Source organism: Orussus abietinus, unplaced genomic scaffold, assembly GCF_000612105.2.
Source record: "Orussus abietinus isolate OABI.00-Male unplaced genomic scaffold, Oabi_2.0 scaffold137, whole genome shotgun sequence".
Taxonomy (NCBI): domain Eukaryota; kingdom Metazoa; phylum Arthropoda; class Insecta; order Hymenoptera; family Orussidae; genus Orussus; species Orussus abietinus.
In genome coordinates, this window is record NW_019394423.1 from 4,298 (window position 1) to 18,012 (window position 13,715).

The following is a 13,715-nucleotide window of genomic DNA, read 5'->3' on the forward strand; positions in this document are numbered from 1 at the left end:
CACCCCAGAACTGGATCAGCCGATTACCCGAATTATCAGTCGTTAAAGGATATCGAATCGCTAAAGATTTCGGCAGTGACAATCGGGGCGAAATTATGCTTCTCGAATAGGGAGCTTGGAAATTGGAGGCTGTGCTTGTTAAATCCCAAATCTTGCTACAAATTTTATCCACTCGACGAAATTAAGCAGTAGGGTACTAGACATGGTCGTTTACTAGAATATGGAAATTAGTATTCTCGTGGATTGGGTGAAACCAGTTTCTCTTTATACATAAATTGTAGATAAATTATTGGTCTTTATGACACGAGCAAGATTGGTTTATTCAAGCTTGCAATTTGGCTCGTTGGGTATCTTGTATGATGCATATTGAATAATGCTTGCATTTCGGCACTGACATAAGAGATTGCTCGAGCTGAGTTTCAAAGGAAGTGAAAGACTTTTTACGAGCGTAAAAATTGTCGTGGTCGTTGAGAGTGATAGGTTTATTTTTTACTTTGAAGATCTGTTGGTAGTCCCGCGATGACGAGAAAAAATGATAGAAAACGACTTATCTGTCCCAATTACGGGGCTGTGGATCCGTTATGGTAAGCGTGATCTGCTGATTGTTTCGTAGCAATTATGAAATTGAACAAATACATTCTCGATTTTGATGTTAGTACATGCTACACAATTTTAAAGTGATGTATTTAAATTTGCTAAGTTGTAGGGTCAGAAGTTTCTACACATTTTTATATATATTGAAATTATAAGAATTAAATGATGACGTGGGAGAGTAGTCCATTAAAGAAAGACGTTATCAGCTTTGCGGTCAAAATTCCTTCCGCTTGATAACACTTAAAAAACAAGACCTGCAGTGTCACAAGCCCGGTATTAAATTGTGCGATAAGCACGTATCTGTGTTTATCTGTAGCGCAAAATTTTTGGGTTTAATAACGATCAGTGTTCCTCAAATTAATCTAATAATAATAGCGTTTTTAGCTCAAGCTCATGGTGTCATTTTTGGTCTTATCAAATTTAATTAAACCAAGTTACACAAATTCTTATTGTTAAATATTAATTAAATATCTAAGCATTCATAAAAATGCTATCGTAAAGTAATTAATAAAATCAGTACATAATCTCCGATTTAGTCCACGTAGGAGGATCTCGTAAACCTTTGTACGTATTTCGTAGCAGATAAGATAATACTTATTTACTTGATGGTCGCTGTAAACGAATATAGCAGAAGAATCAGTTTGAAACTTGAGCTTCTTATTTAAAACGATTCGAAATAATATCATGTCAATAACGTTATGAAAGGTTAGAGAAATTAGAATCTCTCGCCGCTTTTAATATGAAAAACAGTGGAAATAATATTTTTCAGTATAATAATGTAATTTTAACATCTTAAACTATACGCCAAATACACAGATAATGTCTAGGAATTAACGATAAATTAGACTTGATTTAAAGAAAAAATGTTTTTTTGCCCATCTTTCATTGCCTTATTAATGATTAAATATGTAATTTCAGGGACGAAGAGGACGATGTTTTCGAAGGAACGACACATCTGGTTCGAGTCCCAAGAACACCGGCTAGTAATCAGCGATCCACAGCTGATGTCAAAATTAACATCGAGGGGATGACATGTCAAAGTTGCGTTAGCACTATAGAACGAGTGTTAGGTGACCGGCCAGATGTCGTCGATATAAAAGTGGATTTAAAGGACAAAGCGGGTTACATAAAATATGTAGTAAGTGAAACAACTCCCAGCGAATTAGTGGAGGCAATTAACGACATGGGGTTCGATGCCTCTTTACCTTCTTCAACGGGCGATGGTACATTTGAGAATAGTAATTCACCTTTGCAACCTGTTACGAGTACGTGCAGTATACATATCAACGGAATGACCTGCGGATCTTGTATTAAGAACATAACTGGTAAGATTTTTAATTTCTTTTTTTTTTTAAACATATTTGGTGAAAATTTAATAATTAACTCAATTGTATTCGTTATGCAGAAGTAATTTCGGAGAAACCTGGAGTTAAAGGAATTGATGTAAGCTTGGAGGCAAAAGAGGCAAAGGTCTCTTATAGTAGTGGTGATGTAACTGCTAACCAAATTGCAGCATACATTGAAGAAATGGGCTTTGAAGCTTTCGTTAAGGATATCGATGGACAATATCCCGTTAAGGATTTAAGTACTTCATCCCGTGGTAATGTAAAGAATGGAGTTGTACCTATGGATGGACGAGGAGATGTCGAAAGGAAACAAGTGTCCAAATGCTTCATGCATATAAAGGTATGTTAAGAAAATCGTAATAATTAAGAGGTGCTATTCAACATTTTAAGTAGCATCATTATTTATTATTATTAAGTAAGATTATTATTTAGTATTACTATAAATTTACATATCCTTTATTCAATTACATTAAAAGTATGTGTTTTATTGTTTGTTTCAGGGTATGACGTGTGCTTCGTGTGTAGTTGCTATTGAGAAACATTGTAGAAAATTATATGGAGTGGAGAACATTTTAGTAGCATTAATGCCTGCTAAGGCTGAAGTCAAATACGATCCCGACAAAATCCAACCTATCGATATCGCATCCAGCATTTCCGATTTAGGATTTCCTACGACATTAATCGATGAGCCAGGTGCAGGAGATGGAGAGGTAGAATTGAAGGTAAAAAATTTCGACACTTATTCAACGGTAGATCCTACAAATCTTAATTAAAAAGTAGTAAATTAATAATTCGTTATCCATCTGTAGAGTATTCACGTTACTAGAATTGATATTATCATTTTACTGAAGATTAGTGCCAAACATTTCTCTATTCACAAAAGTAACATTATATATGTAAAGAGTACGAAAAACATGTATTTAGAAGATGTTAAAGATGCTGGTTGGCCGTTTTTTCTTAAAGTGAACAAAAAGTATATTTAATTAGTTGATAATTCTTACATATCCTTTTACTGGACAGTGAATGTTACTCATTCAGGATTTACATGGTTTACACAGATTACCGGAATGACGTGCGCTTCTTGCGTAAATAAAATAGAATCGACAGTGAAGAAATTACCAGGTATTACTTTGGCCACGGTAGCACTCGCCACACAACGAGGGAAATTTAAATACGATGCAGAAAAGACTGGTGTACGAGACATTATCGAGGCTATCAATAAAGTAGGCTTTACAGCAACTCTTTTGAGTAATAAAGACAAGGAAAACAGAGGTTACCTTGATCACAAGTAAGGATCACTTGAACGATTTAGAGATAAATTCTGGCAATTAAAGAACAATAAATCATAATGAATTTATTTTTTAGAGAGGATATACGGAAATGGAGAACTGCTTTCCTCATATCCCTGATTTTTGGGATACCATGTATGATAGCGATGACGTACTTTATGATAGTAATGCGGATTGAGAATAAATCTCATTATGATATGTGCTGCGTGTTACCAGGTCTTTCATGGGAGAATTTAATTCTTTTCTTATTTTCCACACCCGTGCAGGTATTATTGTATATCAATTTTTTAAGTATTGTGTCTTTAAATTATTGTAACAAATTAGATTTTAGATTTATACTTAATTGTTGAAATATTGTTTCATGACTTATTAATTCATTTATACAGTTTTTCGGAGGCTGGCATTTTTACATTGAAGCCTACAAAGCGTTGAAGCATAGGACAACCAACATGGACGTTCTTATCTCTATGACGACAACAATTTCGTATGTCTATTCAGTAATTGTTCTTGCAGTTGCAATGATTAAGCAAGAACCTACTAGTCCAGTAACTTTCTTCGATACACCGCCGATGTTGCTAGTCTTCATTAGTTTAGGCAGATGGTTGGAACATATTGCTAAGGTAACATACGGATATATTGTCTATTTTTATTTCCCGTAGTATCGTTTCATAACATGACATTTTTATGATACAATCGCTTACAAGAAAACTTCATTTCCTAACTGTCCGCGTATATGGTCACCATACATGAGAGGGTTAACAATATTCACGCAATTAATTAATGTTAACTGCGATAATTAAACAATGCATATATTAATACATAGTTTTGTACTATTATAGGGCAAAACTTCAGAAGCATTGTCGAAGCTGCTGTCTCTAAAAGCCACAGAAGCAGTTTTGGTTACTTTAGGACCAAATAATGAAGTACTATCCGAGCGATTAGTTAGTGTCGATTTAGTTCAACGCGGAGATACGTTGAAAGTGGTACAAGGTGCCAAAATTCCAGTTGACGGTAGAGTTTTAAGTGGTCATTCGACTTGCGATGAAAGTTTAATCACCGGTGAAAGTATGCCAGTGCCAAAGTCGCCAAGCTCCATAGTGATAGGTGGCTCTATAAACCAAAATGGACCTCTTTTAATAACGGCTACTCATACTGGAGAGCACACAACGTTGGCCCAAATCGTGCGCCTAGTAGAAGAGGCTCAAACGAGCAAGGCTCCCATTCAACATCTAGCCGACAAAATAGCAGGATATTTTATACCTTTCGTAATCGGTATATCAATATTGACCTTAGTATCGTGGATCATAGTCGGTTACATAAATATAGACGAACTACCAATTTCGCCGAGCGATCACATTAACAAATGTACTGTAAACAGGAATGAACTAATATTTCAATACGCATTTCGGTGCGCATTATCAGTATTGGCGATAGCGTGTCCTTGTGCCTTGGGTCTGGCTACACCAACCGCAGTTATGGTCGGTACAGGTATTGGGGCACTAAACGGAATTATAATAAAAGAAGCGGAAGCTTTGGAGAATGCTCATAAAGTACAGTGCATTGCTTTCGATAAGACAGGGACTCTGACACACGGTACACCTAGAGTAACCAGAATAGGCATTTTTGTAGATGAGAGGATATGTTCTATTGCCCAGCTGTTTTGTCTAATTGGCACTGCAGAAGCCAACAGTGAGCATCCTATAGCTTCAGGTAATTTTTTTTAAGAAATAATCAGTTTATATATCATACCGAAACTTTTAGCAATTTATTTATAGATTTTGTAGATTGAGGTTCTTCATAGAACTAAGATTTCATTTCTTTTACCAGCAATCGTCCGGTATGTAAAAGAAACCATCGGATCTGAAGTAAACGGTGAATGCTCCAATTTTCAAACTGTCGTCGGCTGTGGTCTCAAGTGTAAAGTATCTTATTTGGAGACAATGATGTCGTATGCTCTGAAATCAGAAAACATAGTGAACTATATCAACCAGATGAAAAAAACACCTACTTGCACAGCCAGCTTGAATGATGTTTCTGTAGATATTGTACCAGTGACAACTTTTTCACAAGAAAGACAAAATTTTGAACTTCAACAACTATTAAGTCCTGACACTCACGGAGATCAAACAAGTACAAATGATTCATACGAAGTGTGCATCGGTAACAGAGAATGGATGAAAAGAAATGCTGTAGTCGTACCGGAAGAAGTTGATTTCAAAATGATCGATGAAGAAGATCTTGGACGTACCGCAGTTCTCGTGTCTGTAAATGGTACCCTAGTTGCAATGATCAGTGTTGCAGATACAGTCAAATCTGAAGCGCATCTTGCTGTATATACCTTGAAAAAAATGGGGCTGGAAGTTATTTTATTGACAGGCGATAACAGAAAAACAGCTGCATCTATCGCTAGACAGGTAAGGTAGTATATGTTGGACACATTACTTTTTTCTTTTTAATATTTCCTATTAAACAAAAATATTTTCTTCTTACGAGTGGATTCAAGTAATTTTATTTTATTTAACTTAATCTTCCTTAAAACCATTTAATGATAGGAATATTGTATAGATAAATATTTAGACGAATCTTGTTAAACTTTTTAAAAATGTTCTAGGTGGGCATTAGCAAAGTATTTGCGGAGGTGCTGCCTTCTCATAAAGTAGCAAAAATACAATGGTTACAAGAGCAGGGACTAAGAGTAGCTATGGTCGGAGATGGAGTTAACGACAGTCCAGGTCTTGCTCAAGCAGACGTTGGCATTGCCATTGCTTCTGGTACAGATGTTGCCGTGGCGGCTGCCAATGTCGTGTTAATGAAGGTAGTTTCCCCCTTCCATAGATTTAAATGGTATTTTGAATTATATATAATATTTGAAAATGTATGAATGCCTAGAACGATCTGCTGGATGTCATTGGGTGTTTGCACTTATCGAAGAAGACAGTGCAAAGGATAAGACTAAATTTTGTCTTCGCTAGCCTGTACAATATACTAGGTATTCCAATAGCTGCTGGTTTATTCAGTCCATTTGGTTTCTTCCTGGAACCCTGGATGTCTTCAGCAGCAATGGCACTGAGTTCCGTGTCCGTTGTCGGAAGTTCATTGATGCTTAAAGTGTAAGTATATGAAACATGTTGTATTATTACATTTTAGCGTATAACAATACTAGAACATCTTGACGCTACAAGCAATAATAAAATTACATTTGAGTTTATTATAATAAAATTGTCTAATTACTAAATATTTATAACAACTTATTGTATTATTTTAGATGCATGATATTGTAATATCTGTTGCATGTATGTAACATGTATTTGTTGCAGATATCGTAAACCTACAAGAGCATCGCTTGAAACTCCGGAATACATTGCGTCAATAAATCGCACAGCCCAAGGTAAAGATTTGGATACAATTTCAATTCATCGTGGGTTGGATGATGGTATAACATCTACACTAAATAAGTCATCGTCAACAATATCCAGGTATGCTCGGACGACCCCGTTGTTTTCGAAGACTTCATATACTTCTGATATTTCTGTGGCTTAACAAAGTACATTACTAAACATTTAGACGAAGGAAAAATGTAAATTAGATCTAAACGAACTCTATTTCCATTTAACAGAAACATTGAGTTGCTATATTGTTTTCCGTAATCGTTTCTGTTAATCTTCCGAAGAGAGATTTATTCCTCAAAGTTGGTATGATGAAATAAGTGTTCAAAAATTTGTATACTTTAACTCTTTGCATTCAGATCTTCGATCTTGTGCAGTGTGTTAAATTGTCGACACAGAGGTAGCACTCGAGAGCACAGGGTTGGGTGAAAAACACTCTTGCATTTGTATTAATAATTATCTAAAAAAGGGGTATTTCACATATTTGTGGTCATAATATTCGTCAGGATTGATTTGCGAATACGCGTTGCTTCGTGTTCAAATACAACAAACATTCAACAAAGCTGTTAAATGATAACTTCTGGTATTAAAGCGTTATATCGATTTATGAGAGTTAGGTTTCAAACAAATATTTAGTTTTTAAGGGTCGAGTAAATTGACACGACATTATGAGTTTGTTACTGGTTCCGACAAGGTAAATTTCAGTTAGCTGTAATTCCTTTCCTGGTGTATAAACTGCCATAATCTAATTAACTGACATATTTCGTGTACATATTCATAAAGTAGTCATTTTTTAAGATACGTTGATATGTATTGCGGTGTGCAGGTCAACAATTCGTGAACTTCTCGTGCTTCTAACCTCAGAATTTATGACGGCCTATTCAGCTTTACTAAACCCATAATGCTACATCTATTTCTTAACACTGAAAATAGCGTTAACTAATTTATAACTTTACTTTTGTCAAATCATAATTACCATAAGCTTCTTTCTCGATGTAAATCGCTTCGTTAATTGCATGACGAAACATGTTTTCAAAGCATTATAAAAGCAGATACGATGTTATGAGAGACTCATTAAAAAAAGTACAAGTTTGTGAATGTTGATGGCATAACTTTCCATAACTTTGTTATTCAGTTTTGTATCTTTAGTTTTCTTATGGTGACTATGATGTAAGTCTATGTTATATTTGATTTCTAGTTACGTTCATACTCTACAAACAAATAGAAGACTGAAAATTAGAAAAAATACAGATTCTGTCTGTAACATGAAATGTTAACGCGATATTAATGTAGTCGACTATTTTATATCTGTATCAGATTTTACAACTGCATCAATGTCGTATTGTATATTGGTACTTCTCCATTCGTTGTATAATATTTGTAAATAAATTATTATGAATTTTCATGCGAATTATGTAAGTCATCTGATCCTGTAAATATTTAGTAAAGTTCATATTACAATTTAGTTGTAGATGTACTTATTGTAAATAACTAATTCTAATGCCATACTGGTGATGGAAATATAACTGTACATATTCTATCTATAATTGCTATTTACTGCTTGTTTTATATTCATTTAATTACCATTAATCTCAACAGCGCAAAGTATCACCAGTGGTTGCAATAATTCTTCAAATCAAATAACATTTCAAATAGTTTGGGGTACGGAGAATCATAATTATTTTTTCAAGCTTAATTTTAATGTTTCTGCAAACACATAATGAATTAGTTTAATGTACAAAATAAATTATATTATTTATTTATTTTTAATGTTGTAAAGATCTATACGTGCTTCATTTTTGTTTAAGATCTTGCACGTGGCATTCCGAAAATGTATTTCAGCTTCAGCTGTTTTTCCATGAGTTTAAAAGGAAGGGAAACATTTTATTTGTGTTTATTTTTATCACATTATTAGCGTTAAGAATGTGTCAAGGTACAGAGTTAAGCACATTTAAAAAATACCATATTATAATAATTATTGTTCACAGGATGTTTGGAAGATCTAAACAAGATGTAGAAGGACGTCTTCTTGCAAACGAGATAGATGAAAACGATTTGGCAGTGGATTTCTCGAATTACCATAAGAGCATAAAAATTAATGCAGCGATTACACCTTTATAAATGGGTAATTCAAATATTAATTTCTTTACAATATTTTTAACAAATAAGCATTTGTAAAATTAAGTTGTACACATTTATTTTAAATTCATGGATTTAAAAATTGGACATTATACCGCGTACTAAGCATATATCCATAATTACAGAAATGCAGTCATAATTTAATATTAAAACTTCTAAAATGTATAAATGTGTATAAGATATTGTATCAGGTGTTGACATACAGATTATGCCAGTCTCACGTAGTAGAATGTGTCGATTTAGGGAAACCTAGTTATATTATGTAATGTCAGCATATGTTCAGTAAACCATTATGTATAGTATTTAATTATTTTGTACACAATTACGTTCGTAACCCAATTTTAGTAAAGAACATTTATTTTTGTATACTTTGATTTTAAAAAAAATATAAATCTAATGTATTTGGAATCATATATTTTTAGGCAATAAAAATAAAGTAAGCATTTTACACATTGATATTTTATCATATCGATGTATACGAGGTTTCTCCAGAAAGTAATGCAATTTTTTTTTAACCAATAGATTTATTGTAGATATCGTTACAAAGGTTTAATATTCTTCGAAGTAGTTCCCTTGGGCATCTAAACACTTTTTTCCAGCGGCTCTGCCATGCACGATACGCGTCAAGAAGACTTCAACGGGGACCTCGGCAAGGGTCCTCGTCATGGCACCTTGGACGGCTTCAATCGACCCAAAACGGATTCCTTTCAGGGCGGTCTTGATCCTCGGGAAGAGAAAGAAGTCGGCCGGAACTATGTCCGGACTGTAGGGGGGTTACGGCAGCGTTGCCAATTTGTGCTCACTCATGTACTCACGGACGCGCAGAGTGGTGTGGCATGGAGCGTTGCATAGTGGAGCTCCCAGGTAGTGGCGATCTCCTTTCTCACTCGGACGACCCTTTATCGCAGTTTTTCCAGTACATAACGTAGTAGGCTCCGTTCACGATTTGACCTTCAGGAACGAACTCTTTGTGGACCGGGCGTCGAAAAAGACAATCAACATCGTTTTCACTTTCGACTTGCTCATTCTTGCTTTTTTCGGTTTTGGGGATCCCAAGGTGTGCCACTCACAGCTTTGACATTTTGTTTCTGGGTCGTACTCGAAATATCATGTTTCGCTCCCGGTAATGGCATTGTCCAAGAAAGAAGGTTCAATTTCCACGCGTTCGAGAAGTTCAGTCGCGACAGTCACTCGGTGATTCTTCTGATCGTCCGTTAAAAGCTTGGGAACCAGCTTGGCACATACCTTCCTCATGTGCTATTTATCGGTCACCAGTTCGCGTACAATTGTTTTGGGAATGTTGAGAATTTCTGCAATCATCCGGACACTCAACCGACGGTCAGAATTTAACAGATCGCGCACACGGGTCAAATTGTCGGTTGTGCTGGTGATTTCCGTCCAGCGCGGGATTCGTCGACCACTTTTTCCCGGCCTTCCTTAAACGCTTTCAATCATTGCGAAACTTGCGAATACGATAGAGCACTATCCTCGAAAGCTTGCACAATCAATTGTTGGGTCTCTGTAAGAGATTTGTTCAGTTTCGAACAAAACTTTATTGTGTAATGTTGCTCGAGTGATGATTCCATCGCGTTTCGTGACACAGGCATTAAACAGAGGTACGCGGAGACAGCGACCTTGACGCCCCAACTGCTCGGAGCAGATTGGCGAAAGCATCGCTTTGAAGCTGAGAGTCCCCCTCACCTAATCCAATCGGTCGGAACTCACTGCGCCCACTTTAAGGGATATGGCCACGGTAGCGGGTATAAAATCATGTGCATATTCAACAATTTTTCTTTGTATAAAAAAGTAATTTATTTATAAAACTAATTACATAATTATTTAGTGTATGTATCAAAGTAACAAAAATAGTTCTCTTTGTTCATTTTCTTATGCAAAATGGCCGACAACTCCTATTTGCTGTTTTCATATTTTTTCTGAGGCGTTCCACGGCGTGACATTTGGCATCCACAATTTTTGACCTAGAACAAAACAAAAAAATTCTGGTTAATCTACATAAGAATACCTAGAGAAGTACATATGGAATTTTTTTAATATTAATTTTTTCGAAAATGGCAGATATTTGAAGTTAGGTGAATTTCCAGTGAAAAATTTGGTGTAAAGCTGTTCATAAAATGGAAAGTTTTTAATTAATCAAAAATTCCGTATGTACTTTTCTGCGAAATACAATTAAAAAGGTGATTTAAAAATTTGAAGTCAATCGGAAGAAATTTGTTGGTTATTTATAACACGAATTAGAAAAAAACCCGTTTTGAGAAAAATGCGTTTAAGATTTGACGTATAACTTTTTTGTTGTTAAGCTTGAAGAATCGAACCAAAAAAATTTTTTACCTTTAGTCTGCGATGCCAGCTCTATAAAGTTGGCCTTCTAAGGTAAGATTTTCCTTATCTTCAGCTTTCCTCGACGATAGTGCGCTTGAGCGCGCGTCCCTCGCCGCATCCGACAGCGATCTCTTGGCGTAGTCGACGTGCAGTGCATCCACTTCTAAGCAAAAAGTATAGCATTGCGGTCCTATAGTCATGCCTAAAACTTTCATGATATCCATTACACTGCTGAGGCCATCATTGAAGGTGCACACTGCAATATCGGTAGCTATATCTAAAACCAATTTGCCGCTGGAAGTTCTCTTGGGTGCAAGGCTCCACACAGTAGAGTTAAAACTCTCATTGTTGTTTTGTGCGAAACCCCCCAAACAGCGAGTAAGGAGATCGACGTTTGAGAGCTCTCCATAAGTTGGTTTTATAGCTTCGATAATTTCGGTGTTGAGCGGCTTCTTATGCCGGTAAGAAGCAAGAGCATCCGTAGCCTTTGCTTTTTCCACGTAAACCAGGAGTCGGCACCGGAAGGGCAATTGTCGTGCTGCGGGTTCTTGTCCGTAGAAATCTTGTGGTAGAGAGTTCCCCAAATTTCTTTTTTCATATTTTCAATACAGCCTGTGTTTCTTCGTATCGCTAATCCATAATATATACTCAATTCATCAATTAATTTTCCTGTCAACTTTCCTTTGCCGCCAAGTACTTTCGTTTTCTACTTCAAATTTCGGAGCCGAGTGCCCATACGCTTCCGGACGTGATCGATACACTCTTTTTTTCGTACAATTAGATTTTCATAAGGAGCTGAATCAATAATATCCTTGTAAGTTTTACTATCGCAATCTCCAGTATAATAGGCATACTTCGTTTCGTGTAACTTTTCAGAGCGTCCGAACATTTCGACAACGGAATCGACCTCCATTTTTCCTGCAGAGTCCTCATGATTGCCTTGGCATGATTCTTGATGTTCTCATATCATTCGTCATATTCTGCCGTGCTTTCTTTACCTTTCCAAAATTCGCAGGATTTACAATATTTTGTTTTAACTTCTACATCGACGACCTTTTCCGCGAACCAACCAATTAGAGATGTAATGCCGTATAGAGAAGAATATCCTCTCGCCAAGATCCATTGCCTGAAACTGTAATTCCATTGTTCTGTCCTTTTTCAAGTGACGTTGCTTTCTCTTCTGCAGCTGCCCTTTGCATGTACATAGTACGCACAGTTTTCGTCGCTACGGCAATTGCTTCGACAAGTTTGTCATAAAAGGAATGGTATATCGGTCGCGGCAATTCCATGAAGGCATAAAACTTTTTTATACCATTCAAACTTACACCTAATAATCGCATTGCCAAGGTGATTCTGCGATTAATTTCATACCCATTTCTTACATAAGGGCAATTAGGTATTTCAGTTTTTTCACATTGGTTACAAGAATTTACGATCTTGAAACCCAAACCGCGCATGGTTGATTTTTACATCTTGACCGCACGTTTTGCAAACATCCACTTGAGCAATTGCGCTCATAACAGTTACGAAATTTATAAATCTGTTACCGAATTTGGCGTTAATGTCAATATCACGCGAACTTGTTGACAGTCGTAGTTTCTTGGTTGACGCGTTCACGCCTTCTGCATCTGCCTTTGCTAAGTATCTATTTACCGGTCTACGCATCGAAATATTGGTCCTATGCGAAGACCAAGTATTTGGTTTTGACTCCTTCTTTGATAGATAAACCTTTTTTTGGCCACTCATTTCGGCTGCTTGCAAAAAAATGTTTGAACTCGCACAATACAAAATCACGCACAAAAAGGAGAAGAGCAACTGAACGGCGTCCTTTCAACGGTAATACTGACATAGATAATGCTCTATAGGTATGTTTTTGTACAGGTAGACAATAGTGCCCTCTAATGGTATAGCTCCGAAAATGCGAGGGTGTCACGCGGCGCGCTCGGGTACTCTACGGCCGCGCCACAGGTAGGCTTACGTTACACACTCAAAGTTGGTAAAGAAAATTTTTTTCGCTATAAGTCGAATGGTAACTTATTCTTATGATACTTGTTGTGTACACACATCCTGACACATTAGATTCAACCACATGTTTAATAATCGGATTTCTCAAATTCTCAGGATTTCAGCCCCAATGCCGAAAACAACTTTCCTTCTCGTTTCTTTATCGCTTTACAGCGGTCGTAGCAATTTATTTTAAACGTCGAACTCAGCGACGTATATTGCTTTACGCTCACGGTTTCATTTATTCTCAAAAAACCCTTGGATTTGCTAAATTTCCGGGTTTCAAATGGTCCAACCCTAATAAACCCGTAAAAAGGTTGACTCCAAGGCGCCCAAGTGTTCGACTATTTAGTGGTCCTTGGAATTTTCCGTGCCCGGGCAACTCTTGTCGATCTCGGACGACCCCATGTGCGAGTCACTTGGGACACTCAAGGACGAAGTAAAGGGCGGCACCTAAAAATTTGGCACGTCCAAGGGAGTTAACCAATCGGCATTGGAGGAATTCCTCCTTTACATTTTGTGGGGGTTTTTTCCTGAGAAAACTCAAGTATTTTCAGAATTTCTAACATTACTCCTCCCACACGACTCTCTGATTCGAGAATCTCAAACTTGTCAAA

General features: G+C 36.5%; 1 protein-coding gene across 1 annotated transcript; it reads left to right on the plus strand.

The window, feature by feature from the left end:
- Nucleotides 1–1,512: 1,512 nt before the first annotated feature.
- On the plus strand, nucleotides 1,513–8,736 carry LOC105694705 (copper-transporting ATPase 1; the record flags this gene model as incomplete). The annotated part of the gene is given in 12 exon segments (XM_023432259.1): nucleotides 1,513–1,919; nucleotides 2,000–2,280; nucleotides 2,441–2,662; nucleotides 2,999–3,228; nucleotides 3,306–3,495; nucleotides 3,616–3,849; nucleotides 4,069–4,939; nucleotides 5,057–5,643; nucleotides 5,841–6,044; nucleotides 6,119–6,339; nucleotides 6,547–6,705; nucleotides 8,604–8,736. Coding segments are annotated over 12 exon segments (3,739 nt in total), but the record flags the coding sequence as incomplete, so codon positions are not given.
- Nucleotides 8,737–13,715: the final 4,979 nt, after the last annotated feature.